This window comes from Lithobates pipiens, unplaced genomic scaffold (assembly GCF_037356315.1).
Source record: "Lithobates pipiens isolate NorthernLeopardFrog02 unplaced genomic scaffold, aLitPip1_a1.2 Scaffold_8, whole genome shotgun sequence".
Lineage (NCBI taxonomy): Eukaryota > Metazoa > Chordata > Amphibia > Anura > Ranidae > Lithobates > Lithobates pipiens.
In genome coordinates this window covers 533345484-533357282 of record NW_027507903.1, presented here as the reverse complement: position 1 = coordinate 533357282, position 11799 = coordinate 533345484, and the positions used below count along the sequence as shown (strand labels likewise).

Below are 11799 nucleotides of genomic sequence, written 5' to 3'. Positions count from 1 at the left end.
TGAATCCCACAGGGGCCCTGTGCATCTTTGGCTCCGTTTTCAGGTCTGAATTCAGGCAAAAATTTGGGACTGAAATGGAGAACAGGGACCAAGTCGCATGCGATCTTAGTGTGAACCCAGCCTGAAGCAGAGCAGTAGCGTGTGTGTGTGTGTGTGTGTGTGTGTTTTGGTTTTTCTTTTTTTTTGGATAGACTAAGTGAGGGTATAAACCCCTACCAAATTTTTTTTTTTTCGGTGTCCTATTGTTGAGATTTTATTTCCTGACCCATAGCTAAACCAGAAAATGGAGAGGAAATCCCTCCAAAGTTAGGGAATGCTGGTTGTCACTAGTTTCACTGAAACTAATGTCTACATTTGGAAGAGTTCCCTTTTATACCTGTTTGAGGACAACCCAAATTTTTTATTTTATTTATTTTTTACCTTTCACTTCCAGTTAAAACAACAGTAAACAGGACAAATGGAGAGTGTGTATCTCCTTACCGGTGACTCAAACAGTCCTAAAAACCTCACGTTTTAATCCCTTTCCACTCTCTTCAAAATATAGGGGAAAAAATTTAATTGGGTTTTGGCTTTTTTATTTTTATTTTTTTATTTCCATTTAGCCAAGCAGGTTGAATGTAAAAAAAACTGTCCGCTCCAGTCAGAAGCCCCTGAGCTTTTTTTGTCCTGACAGGGGGTGGCTTCCCCACCAGAACACTCCGATTTCCACCATTGGTTGAGAGCGCTGCTCTTTTTATACTCTGTGTAGCTCCTGCTGGATTTTGCTTTAATCCCCTTGTGGAGGCTTCCATTTGTGGATTAACATTTTATGGTTGCACAACCTATCACATTGCTATAATCTTTTTTGATATAGACTATAAACTGAAGGACCTATGAATAAATGGCTGTGGAAGGAAACATTTGAGCTTCCATTATTTCTTATGTGGAAATTTTGTTTTGCTATACAAGTGCTTTGGATTACAAGCATGTTTCTGGAACTAATTATGCTCACAATCCAAGGTTTTACTGTATAGCGTTTCCATATCTTTTAGATCTGTTGTGGCTGCTATGTCTCCCACAGAGCGGCACAGGGAAGAAGCTAGTGTTTCTGCTGTTCATGGCCGGTCCGTCCCTGGTGCTTTTATGTGAAATCGCATGGGATGGATGAGATAGAACCAACAGAGAACAGCATGCCAGAACAGGACTCACAGCAACCTTCGTCTGCTGCTCTGTATGAGAAAGAAACCACTGCACTTCTGTAACCTTCCCTGCTGCCCCTCCCCTCCTCGTACACTGCTTAGCTCAGGTTTAACCCAGAAATAAGCAAGCACAAGTTTTCACATGAAATTTAGATTGGTGTGTGTTTTTTATTTTTTTATTTTTTTTTTCATGTTGCCCAAGAAGACGCATTAAAAGTATCTTCTCCCCACACTTTATTTTTTTTTTATGTGTCACATGGCAGTGCCCAGTACTGACATACCCTTTTTGGCAGTAGCTTGCCTATTGGCCTTGAAAAATGGCCAGAATTTAGTCTCTAGATTTGGCACCCATTGTCTTTAACCTCTTCCATACTGTGCAAATTCATGCACTCCTCTCCTAGATGTAAAAATCATAATTTTTTTTTTTTTTTGCTAGAAAATTACTGAGAACCCAGAACCCCCAAACATTATCCACTTTAAGACTGGGCCTATTTTTCTAATTTGTTTTACACGTTAATGTATTTCATTCACTTTTTTTGAAGTAACAAATAAGAAGACAGTGAAGTTAGCCCAATTTTTTTTTTTTTTTTTTTTTATAATATTGTGACAGATGATGTTACGCTGAGTAAATTGATACCCAACATGTCACACAAGTTGCGCCCGCTCATGGAATGACTACAAACTTTTTACCTATAATCTCCATATGCAACATTTTAAAAAAAATTCTGCAGGTTGCATGTTTTGAGTCAGAGAAGGTTTAGGGCAGTGATGGCAAACCTTGGCACCCCAGATGTTTTGGAACTACATTTCCTATGATGCTCAACTACACTGTAGAGTTCATGAGCATCATGGGAAATGTAGTTCCAAAACATCGCTGGTCTAGAATTATTGCTCTCACTCTAACGATCGTGACGATACCTCACGTGTGTGGTTTGAACACCGTTCATATGCGGGCGCTACTCGCTTATGCGTTCGCTTCTGCGCGCGCGAGCTTGACGGGACGTGTTTAAGAAAATGTTTGTTTTATTATTTATTTTACCATTTTTAATTTTTACACTAAATAAAAAAAAAAAAATTGTCACTTTTCCTATTACAAGGTGTGTGTGTGTGTGTGTGTGTGTGTGTGTGTGTGTGTGTGTGTGTGTGTGTGTGTGTGTGTGGACACCCTAGGGCAGTGATGGCGAACCTTGGCACCCCAGATGTTTGGGAACTACATTTCTCATGATGTTCTGGCACTCTGCAGTGTAGTGGAGCATCATGGGAAATGTAGCTCCAAAACATCTGGGGTGCCAAGGTTCACTATCACTGCCCTTGGGAATAAAATGGCGGTCATTGCAACTTTTTATGTCACAAGGTATTTGCGCAGTAATTTTTCAAATGTGATGTTTTTGTTTTTTCCCCCCAAAAAAACCCAACAAATTGCTGTTTTTATTATTGTTCTCGCTCTAACGTTCAAGGTGATGTGGTTTGAATGTTTGTTTACCTCACATATGTGTTCGCTTCTACGTGTGAGCTTGGGGGGGGGGGGGGGGGGGACAGGGGCACCTTTTTTTGTTTTTATTATTTTTTTTTATCACTTTTATTCCTATTACAAGGCATGTAAACATCCCTTGTATTGGGAATAGTGTGTGATCGGTCTGCTTTATGGAGAAATGTGGGGTCTATAAGACTCCACATCTCTCCTCCAGACTGGAAAGCATAATATCAAAAAGAAAAAAAAATGAACGATCTGACAAAGTAAATGGCTTTGTTTACTTCAGGCGGCCCGAGAGTCATCTGTCCCTTGGACATCTCTGCCTTCCTTCCGGCGTTGGCGGATTCCTTCTCCGGGTCCATGATCGCACCCGCGAGAGCCCGGAGAAGCACCGGAGGGTGACTGGGGGGGGTGGGGGGGTGGGGGGCTTAAGAACGATCAGTCGGCTGAATAGCTGCTATGATCATTCTTGTAGCGTAGGGAATCGCTGGCAGAAAAAACGATACCTGGATGTTGCCTGTAGCTGCAGGCATCATTCAGATATCGCCACTGAAATTTGAGGAAATCCATATGACGTATGCGGTATGGAAGTGGTTAACATTTGCGAAACCTGAACCTGACAGCAAAATTCTATCAAACAGGGTTGGATGACAATGTCATCCCTGGAGGATTTGTGCATTCCTACCTAACAGTTCATAAATGTGGTGTCAGCATTAGGTTTTAGTTTTTCTTTTTCAATTTCACCTGGTGATCCTGGCAGCAATACACTTCCTGTCCCAGAGTGACAACCCTCAGTGCTGTATCGTTTGAAAGAGCAGGCTTGTAATCTTAAGGCTATGTTCACACTCGGGCGGGCCTCAGCAGTAAAGTGCCACTAGCAGTGCGCTTTTAATCCCCACTAGTGGCCGAAAAAGGGTTAAAAGCGCTGCTGCAATGGCGGTGCTGCCCCATTGATTTCAACGGGCAGGGGTGCTTTAAAGGCGGTTTAAAACACCGCTCCTACAGTGCTGCAAAGATGCGGCTTGCAGGACTTTTTTTTTTTTTTTCTTTCTTTTCTAACTGTCCTACCAGTGCACTGCTCCCGTGTGAAAGCACTCGGGCTTTAACACCGATAGACAGGAGAGGCTCTTTACAGGCGCTATGCAGGCACTATTTTTAGCGCTGTAGTGCCAGTAAAGCGGGCAGTGTGAAAGTAGCCTAACACAAGAAGTATGTTAGAACTACAGAGCACTTCTCCCTCTTTCCATCTCATAGTCCAAAGCCTTGTACACACAATTGTTTTCCTGCCAGGACTGTCCATTTCTGGATGATTTTTACCCCGTATGTGCCCAGCATACAACCTTATGCAGAAAGGGAGCAAAGAAGAAATGTTCATTGTTGGCTATCTGCATATTTTGGCTATCGGGATCTATTTTACCACAGACCTATATAAGGAAACGCATACTCAGTACACATGGTGCATCGAGTGAGAAATAAACTCCAGAAGCTCAGGTAGAAATTTGGGGGCTGCTGTTGCTAACTTTTAAACATGTAGCTTAGACAAGGCTGCTATCCTATCTTTTTAACTTTGCAGATAATAGAACAATTATGCAGGACAGCATGAGTATTTTAGGGCTTTAGTCTGCACATTTAAAAACTGTTCTGCAAGGTCCTTTTTTATATTATATTATAATATATTATATATAAAAAATTTTTTTTTTTTAAACCATGTCTTGCTGCTTCTCTCATGGTTTTTATATCTTGTATCTATTGACACTTTTCCACAGATAACCATGACATCATATCTATGAAATTATACCAGATCACTGTGGAGCGTACCCCTGCAGAGGAGAAGATGGACAAAGAAGTTTTTATCCCCACTGTGGACAACATGAAGCTACCAGGAGGTGACCACAAAATTCACTTGCTTTCTTTTTCAGATTTCTTTTATTGTGTGATTTATAACAATCCATGTATCTTCTTCTTATCCATTTCAGTTAATGAACCCTCGGAATCCATGAGCAATTTTGCCATTTTCCTCATTGTATTTTTTTCTCTGCTCGGTCTGGTCTTCGCCGGTGTCATCTTGCTAATTGTATATAACAAGTGGCAGGAAAGAAGTCGCAAGCATTTCTACTGAGCATCTGGCATGGAGACTGAGCATTGCTAGGACCTACAGACAGAAGTCTGTGAGGAGTCATTCTGTGAATGAACCAGATTGTTATCCTGTAACTTGTGGCAACAGAAGTAGCCAAATGTGCTGCCTATATTTCCTCTTTTTTTTTTTCCCCCATTTGTTTTACACTGGTTTTATGTTTTATAAGCTGCTACTGAATTCAGTTTGTATATCCATGCAGTTTTTACCTTTTGTCTACCTGTCACTCGCACACACTGCCTAATCAGTAATTTTGTGACCATCCTGAGAAGACAGCCTGTCACTTTACTGCAAACTTGTGACATTGATGAAATAGAATACAGGCGTGGGCAATGGCATAGGTACTGGTGACTGCCAGACACCCATCTGTTTTTAACCGGTTGCCTTTTTATTAAAGTAACAGGCTGGTAACTAGTCGACGGAATAACTGTTTTTACTGTACGGCAGGGACAGAATCTCTAAGAACAATCATAAGATTGCACTAGGTAGGTTTTATTTTTGCTTCCTTGTTCTATATAATTGCCAGTTTTTTTTTTTTTTTTTTCCTCTCTAGCTTTATATGTACATGGCACACAGACGTTTTGCAAGCATCTTTAGGAATGGATGCCTGTTGTGTTCCATGTAATTTCAAATGGAGCTTTTGTTGCTGTTATTCTACATCTAGAACCACCATACTTTTCCAGTGAAGCAAGTGCCACCTCTTTTACAAGATACTCAGTCATTTATTGCAAATACAAACTAGAAAACATATGAAATGTGGATTAAGGACTTTACAGAGTTGTATGCGCTCTGAAAAATGTGTTTTTTATTTTTTTTTGGATTATAGCTTAAATAGCTGGCCAGGAAAGCTGAAACTATCCAAAGACAACAGTTTAATCTACACCTTGTCTATCTGTATAGGTTATATATTTATCAGCTGAGAACGGCTATTGGACCTTTAAACTGAAACATCTTGTACCATTTAGACTTTGTCACTTTTATGCAGGGGTAGAAACCACTTGTGGGGTTATGCATATGGATCTGGGCAACCATTTTGATATCTGTTCCTGATGTAAACCAACAAACTAGCACAAATGAACTTTTACTCCCAAACAGCTGTGAGAATTGTATCCAGTTACATATCAACCTATTGAGGCTCCGTGCACACTGAATGTTAAAATAACACTATAAAAACGCCACTAGCTTTGCAGTGAGTCTTAACGTTTTTGCAATAGCGTTCATTCGTGTGTTTTTTTTCTTTTTGCGTTTTTTCCGTGTTAGCATTTTAATTTTTTTTTTCAATGGATCAAAAAACGTTAAATGCTGGTGAGTCACATTTTTGAGCATTTATCGTTGTTTATCACTGTTTAGCGTTTTTTGTGGTCAGAAAAACAACTCCTGAACGCAATTTTATGGCGCTCAGAATACAACCCATAAACTCCTGCTGAAAAATGTCCATGTGTGCATGGACACATAGGATAACATAGAGGGGAGTTTATGGGCTGTTAAAAAAAATAAAATAATAAAAAATATGTTTTTTAAGTTTCAGTGTACATGGAGCCTGAATCTTGTCTTCTTTTAAAGATCAGACAATGTTCACCCCAAGTTAGTGTTTCTGTTTTTGGGTAAACGCTATAGGGTTTCTTTTATCAGCGTCTTAGAAATAAGTAGAGCTGCACAATTAATCGTAAAAAAAATTGTGATCTCTATTTAACCCCCACCCACCCACTATCTCTATTGCAATGTTTGCCGATTTCTTTCATATGACAAGTGGAGAGACTTATCTGCTCACTCAGCTGTCAAAAGACAGTCTGCCAAGTTTTTAATATGAAACATTGTAACTAACTCTTCCTTCTTAGAGCAAAGGGATAAACATTTGTGTGTGAAGAGAAAATCCAGGCCGTCTGCCAAGTTTTTAACAAGGTTTAAATGTAGGAAGTTTAACCACTTAAAGTCTAAATCCTTTTTCTGACACTTGTTAAGTTAAAAATCAATATTTTTTGCTAGAAAATGACTTGTAACCCCCAAACTTTTTATATATATAATTTTAGCAGAGACCCTAGGGAATAAAATGTCAATTGCTGCAATATTTTATGCCACACTGTATTTTCCCAGAGGTCTTTCAAACACTTTTTTGGGAAAAAATACACTTCAATGAATTTAAAAAAAAAAAGGTAAAGTTAGCCCATTTTTTTTTTTTTTTTGCTTTAATGTGAAAGATGATGTTACGCTGCGAGAATTGTGATCTATCTTCTAATAATAATAAAAAAAAAAATCGTGATACTCATTTTGGCCAGAATCATGCAGCTCTAGAAGTAAGTTTCCGGGCTCCACACCCGGTGAAACTAATGTGAGAATATTTAAAGGCTTGTCCTGTTTTTGCTTTATGAATTGCTGTTTAGTGCCTGTATATGGCTTGAAGGTGACTCTCAAGCTGTCACTGATGTGCATGAGAAGTTCTGGCTCTGTCAGCACTTTTGCTTATATACCTCACTTGTCTGTCTCATGCATGTTACCATTGCGTATATCTGCCCCCTTATCCTCCACCTCCCCCCCCCCCCCCCCCCCCCCCCCGAGTGACTGATAAACCTATGCAGTAGTGAATTCTTTGGGCATTATCCTGGAGTAGGCCCTTGGGCAGTCTGTAACACCATTACTGAACTGTAAAATTTTTACTAAAAATCTCCAGTTGTTCACCACCATTGCTTAGAGGTGGGTCCTAGTACTCAGGATTCAAGTAAAGATTCTTAAGCTGGTTTCAGTTGGGCAGATACCTACCCAGTTGGCCAGGTATCTTCCTTTCTATGGCTAGTTTAAAGCTCAACTCTAGGCAAACAAAATGTTAAAATAAATTAGTGTAAATGCCAAAATGTTCCCTGCTTGCCAGTCGGCATGCTGAGGTGTTTTTGACCTAGCTGTGCATGTGCTGCATTGGAGGTCAAATCTTTCGTTGTGTTGTCTGAATTACATGTAAGCTGTGCAATTACTTGCTTGACTGGTTTTCAGCATTGCCCTGGTCGCAATGTGATGCTAAGCATCATGGCCAAGGCATGTGTATGGCTGCCTTTGCAGCTTGAGTGGGGGTTAAATCTTTTCAAGTCCGATGCATGGAATAAAATGCAGACAGATGTGCTTGGAATTCCATGCAGTCAGCCGCCTGTCATTGTGCAGCTCCATGCAAGTTGCCTGTTGAAATCGAACACCTCTGCAACCCGCGTGGGTGAAGATGGCCCTTCATACAAATCAGTAGGTCTGTGTGAATGAGGCCTTAACCTGCATGTCTACCCTGAATGCTGGCACAGTAGCAATAAATATGGCTTTCTAAGGTAGACTTGTGGAATGATGCACACGCACCTCATTAAACTGTTTAAAGGCTTTCAATTTTACTTGTGAAACATAATTTCTCATGCAATAATGGCAAGCAGCACGGTCTGTAATAGTTCCAATACTTTTTGGGCTATGACCACATTAATTATTGGGTTATTTATTTATCTATTTAGGAAGCACATCGGTGTGGGATACTGGTACAAATACATCATTATAAAGTGCATTACAATCTCCTTTTAAGCTCTACCAACCACTATGTAGTGTCAAGGGCCTGACTGAGAAACTGGGATTAGAGCAAGTTTATCAGCCAAAGATATTTGCCATTTACTTATTGCTTAGCTAGGTAAGATGAGCATTTCTCTTATGTGATCTCTAGCTTAAGGTCTGGTTCACACCAATGCATTTTTTTAGGGCATTTTCAGTTTTGCAGAAATGCACCACAGTTCATTTAGTATGTAGTTCACATCTGTGCATTTTATGGTGAGGGCCAGGGATCGTTTTCTGGTTCCATAGACTTCAATGGATCCAAAGTGTCTATTGAAAAATGCACCTAGAATCTGTAAACTGCAACTTGCATAGATGTGAATCAGGCCTTAAACATAATCTGAGACAATTTTCTGGTTGTTGGAACAGTGGTGAATAGCAGCTATGAAAGTACTGTGACACCATGCAGCCCGAGTATAAAATATGTCTCTCCATATTCCTGTAGTATGTCTGTCTGTAATAGCTGGTTGTAGCAGCAGGGTTTTTCTTTACAGCCTTTTCCCCCCCACACACAAGGTTTCAACACTATTCACCTGGCTTGAATTCTGCCATGGAATCTAGTAGGGGAAATGTGTGTTGTTTTTTTTTTTTTAAGTATCCCCTAAGACAGGTTAGTACTACGTCTAGCTCATTGTTTTATCACTTTTTTTTTTTTTTTTTGCCTATTTGTTAAAGGACTTGTATAGTACAACAACAAAGAGATTATGTATGGAATTAACGCTTCAATTTGTTGAATTTCTGTTACATATGGGTGCACACCACTTTGCTGCAGGTTGGGGATGCACAAGCCTACAAGGCTGTAGTTGGTCTTTTCTGCTATCATGTGAACTGTGCCTCCTGGGTTTGTGCATCGTACACCCAGAAACCAACCTTGCATACTCAGATGGTTCACATCCATTTCTGGCTCAGGGAAAATATCTATCCGGGTGTTGCACTGAACTTTAAGCTGTGAATGTGTCTTTTGCTGCCTACATCTCAAACCTGTCTGTGTGTTTCAATAAACCATCTTCTGGCAATCTTATCTACTGCTTGCATTTGTTGATTTCTTACAGTTTCTTTGCAAGAACCCTCCTTCCCCCCCCCCCCCCCCCATTACATGAAATTCTTTTCACCTGTAAACAGTGAAATATTACATACATGACATTCCCACCACACAAATTTTATATTTAAAGTTTACAACCAAGGCTTTGAAAAGGCAGCTCCTCTTCTTTTGCCTTCTCTAGTAGCTTTTGAAGGTAAACAAATTGCTGGTGTTTGAAATCTGACTTTTGGGTCTTGTTTGTAGCTACAGCGGTCAGGTATTGCTCTTCTAAATTTCCGATTCGCAGTCCCATTAGCGCAGTTACACTCCTGACACTCTATAATGTAACATTCTGTCATTGTTGGGATGCCAGTCCAGTCCTTGGCCAGGCTGTTTTACCTGGCACTGAAGAACAGGTTTGACCTGGCCTAATGGCTCTGGAGTCTCCTGATCACCATCCTGGAACTTCTGAGTGATTCAGTTATCCCTTCAACACCTGACGTCTCGACTGTAGGAAGGTATCTTTGACGTCCATAGATGCCAGAAAATACCCTGCCTGAGGGGTAGCAATGACTGACCTTGTAGATGCCATGTGAAATTTTTGCATTCAAAGAAACAGAACATTTTAGGTCAAGCATGGGGTGAATGCCTCCACTGGCCTTTGGTAACTCAGCAGCATTAGGGGACCAGGCCTTGTGGCAAGATGGAGTTCCAGGCTTGGAGGTCTAAAGCAGGGATATGCAATTAGCGGACCTCCAGCTGTTGCAGAACTACAAGTCCCATGAGGCATAGCAAGACCGACAGGCAGAGGCATGATGGGACTTGTAGTTTTGCAACAGCTGGAGGTCCGCTAATTGCATATCCCTGGTCTAAAGGAAACAAAATAAACTTTTCTTAGACTCTGATGTAGAAGGTTTGCTCAGCTAAGACTTAGGTGGTGTTCTACTAACGGCAAATCCACTTGGAAATGCAGTCGCTGCAGATCTGAGGGGGAGATCTGCTGATTTTATCATCCAATCATGTACAACAGTGGCGTCCAAACTTTTTTCAAAGAGGGCCAAATTTGATGAAATGAACATGCACGAGGGCCTGACATTCTTTGAGCCAATCAAATTTGGTCTAAGTGTGTTCGTTCAAGCACTAATACACTGCCCAACAAGACTTCTCTTGCCTTTTGTGGCTGTGTGTGGTAAAGAGATGAACTCAGGCATATTATTTGGATATATTTCCGTATTTATTGGAGTATAACATGCACTTTCACTTTAAGAGGGAAGTTTCAGGAAAAAATAAAATGAATTTTAAATAACGAACGGTGAAGCAAAATAATGCAGCCTAATCAGTGCCCATCTGCAGACCCACCATTGCCAGGAATGCACATCCGACTGCCAAAGATTACCTACAGGAGATTCTCCTGTTTCCACGGTGGCCTCTTTAATAGAAAGTCCCAGTTCCTTTAATGGACAGAACAGTCGCCCAATGGCAGCAACGGAGACGGGACTTCCTATTACAGAGGCCGCCCGTAAACAGGAAATTCTCATGTACATACGGTGCTCTGTCCCTTCCAAGGCATATACATCTTTTGTAGCCCTGGCGCTGGGAGATCGTCAGGGGGGCCACAAAAGATATACATGTCCAAATAACCAGATGGACCGATCAAAGCCGAAACGCGGGCTGCAATTGGCCCCCAGGCCGGACTTTGGACATGCCTGATGTACAAGAAAAATGTTTTATTTTCCTTGCATGTACTCCTCAGATCTACAGCGACTGCACTTGCAGTGCAAAGTGAATTTGCCTTTAGTAAGTCAACCCATTGGCCTCTCCCTCCAGCGATTTGTTTAATAAAGAAGTCTAAGGATGTGCCAAAAATAGGATTTTTGTACTCGCCGTAAAATTTTCTCTGAAGTTCATTGACTGACACAGCTCCATTAATCTTGAGCATAGGGTTATTACATCACCTTCAGGAGAGGATTAGGCAGAACATGTAATACATGTGAAAACAGAACTGTACAGTTCCGCCCAGGGGGCGGTCCCTCTGGTAACAACCCCTTACCCTGCTTCCAGCAGCTCAGTACGTCAACAAGCAGAATAACTTAACCACTTCAATACCAGGCACTTAAACACCTTCCTGCCCAGACCAATTTTGAGCTTTCAGCGCTGTCGCACTTTGAATGGCAATTGCGCGGTCATTCTACACTGTACCCAAATGAAATTTTTATCATTTTTTTTCCCCACAAATAGAGCTTTCTTTTGGTGGTATTTGATCACCTCTGCGGTTTTTATTTTTTGCTAAACAAATAAAAAAATACCGAAAATTTTGAAAAATAAAAAAAGTTTTTTTTTGTTTCAGTTTCAAAACTTTGCAAATAAGTAAGTTTTCTCCTTCACTGATGGGGTTACACTGATGGGCAATGATAAGGTGGCA

The 11799-nt window shown here is 40.7% G+C and overlaps 1 protein-coding gene across 2 annotated transcripts in view; it reads left to right on the top strand.

Annotated features, from left to right (window-relative positions):
* LMAN2L (lectin, mannose binding 2 like) overlaps window positions 1–9377 on the top strand; it is a 45585-nt gene extending 36208 nt beyond the window's left edge. For both annotated transcript variants that reach the window (XM_077469545.1, XM_077469546.1), the window contains 2 exons: window positions 4419–4538; window positions 4629–9377. In XM_077469545.1, the coding sequence (XP_077325671.1) occupies window positions 4419–4538; window positions 4629–4771 (263 nt within the window). In that variant the 3' untranslated portion in view covers window positions 4772–9377. The remainder of the gene's footprint in view (window positions 1–4418; window positions 4539–4628) is intronic.
* The last annotated feature ends 2422 nt before the right edge of the window (window positions 9378–11799 follow it).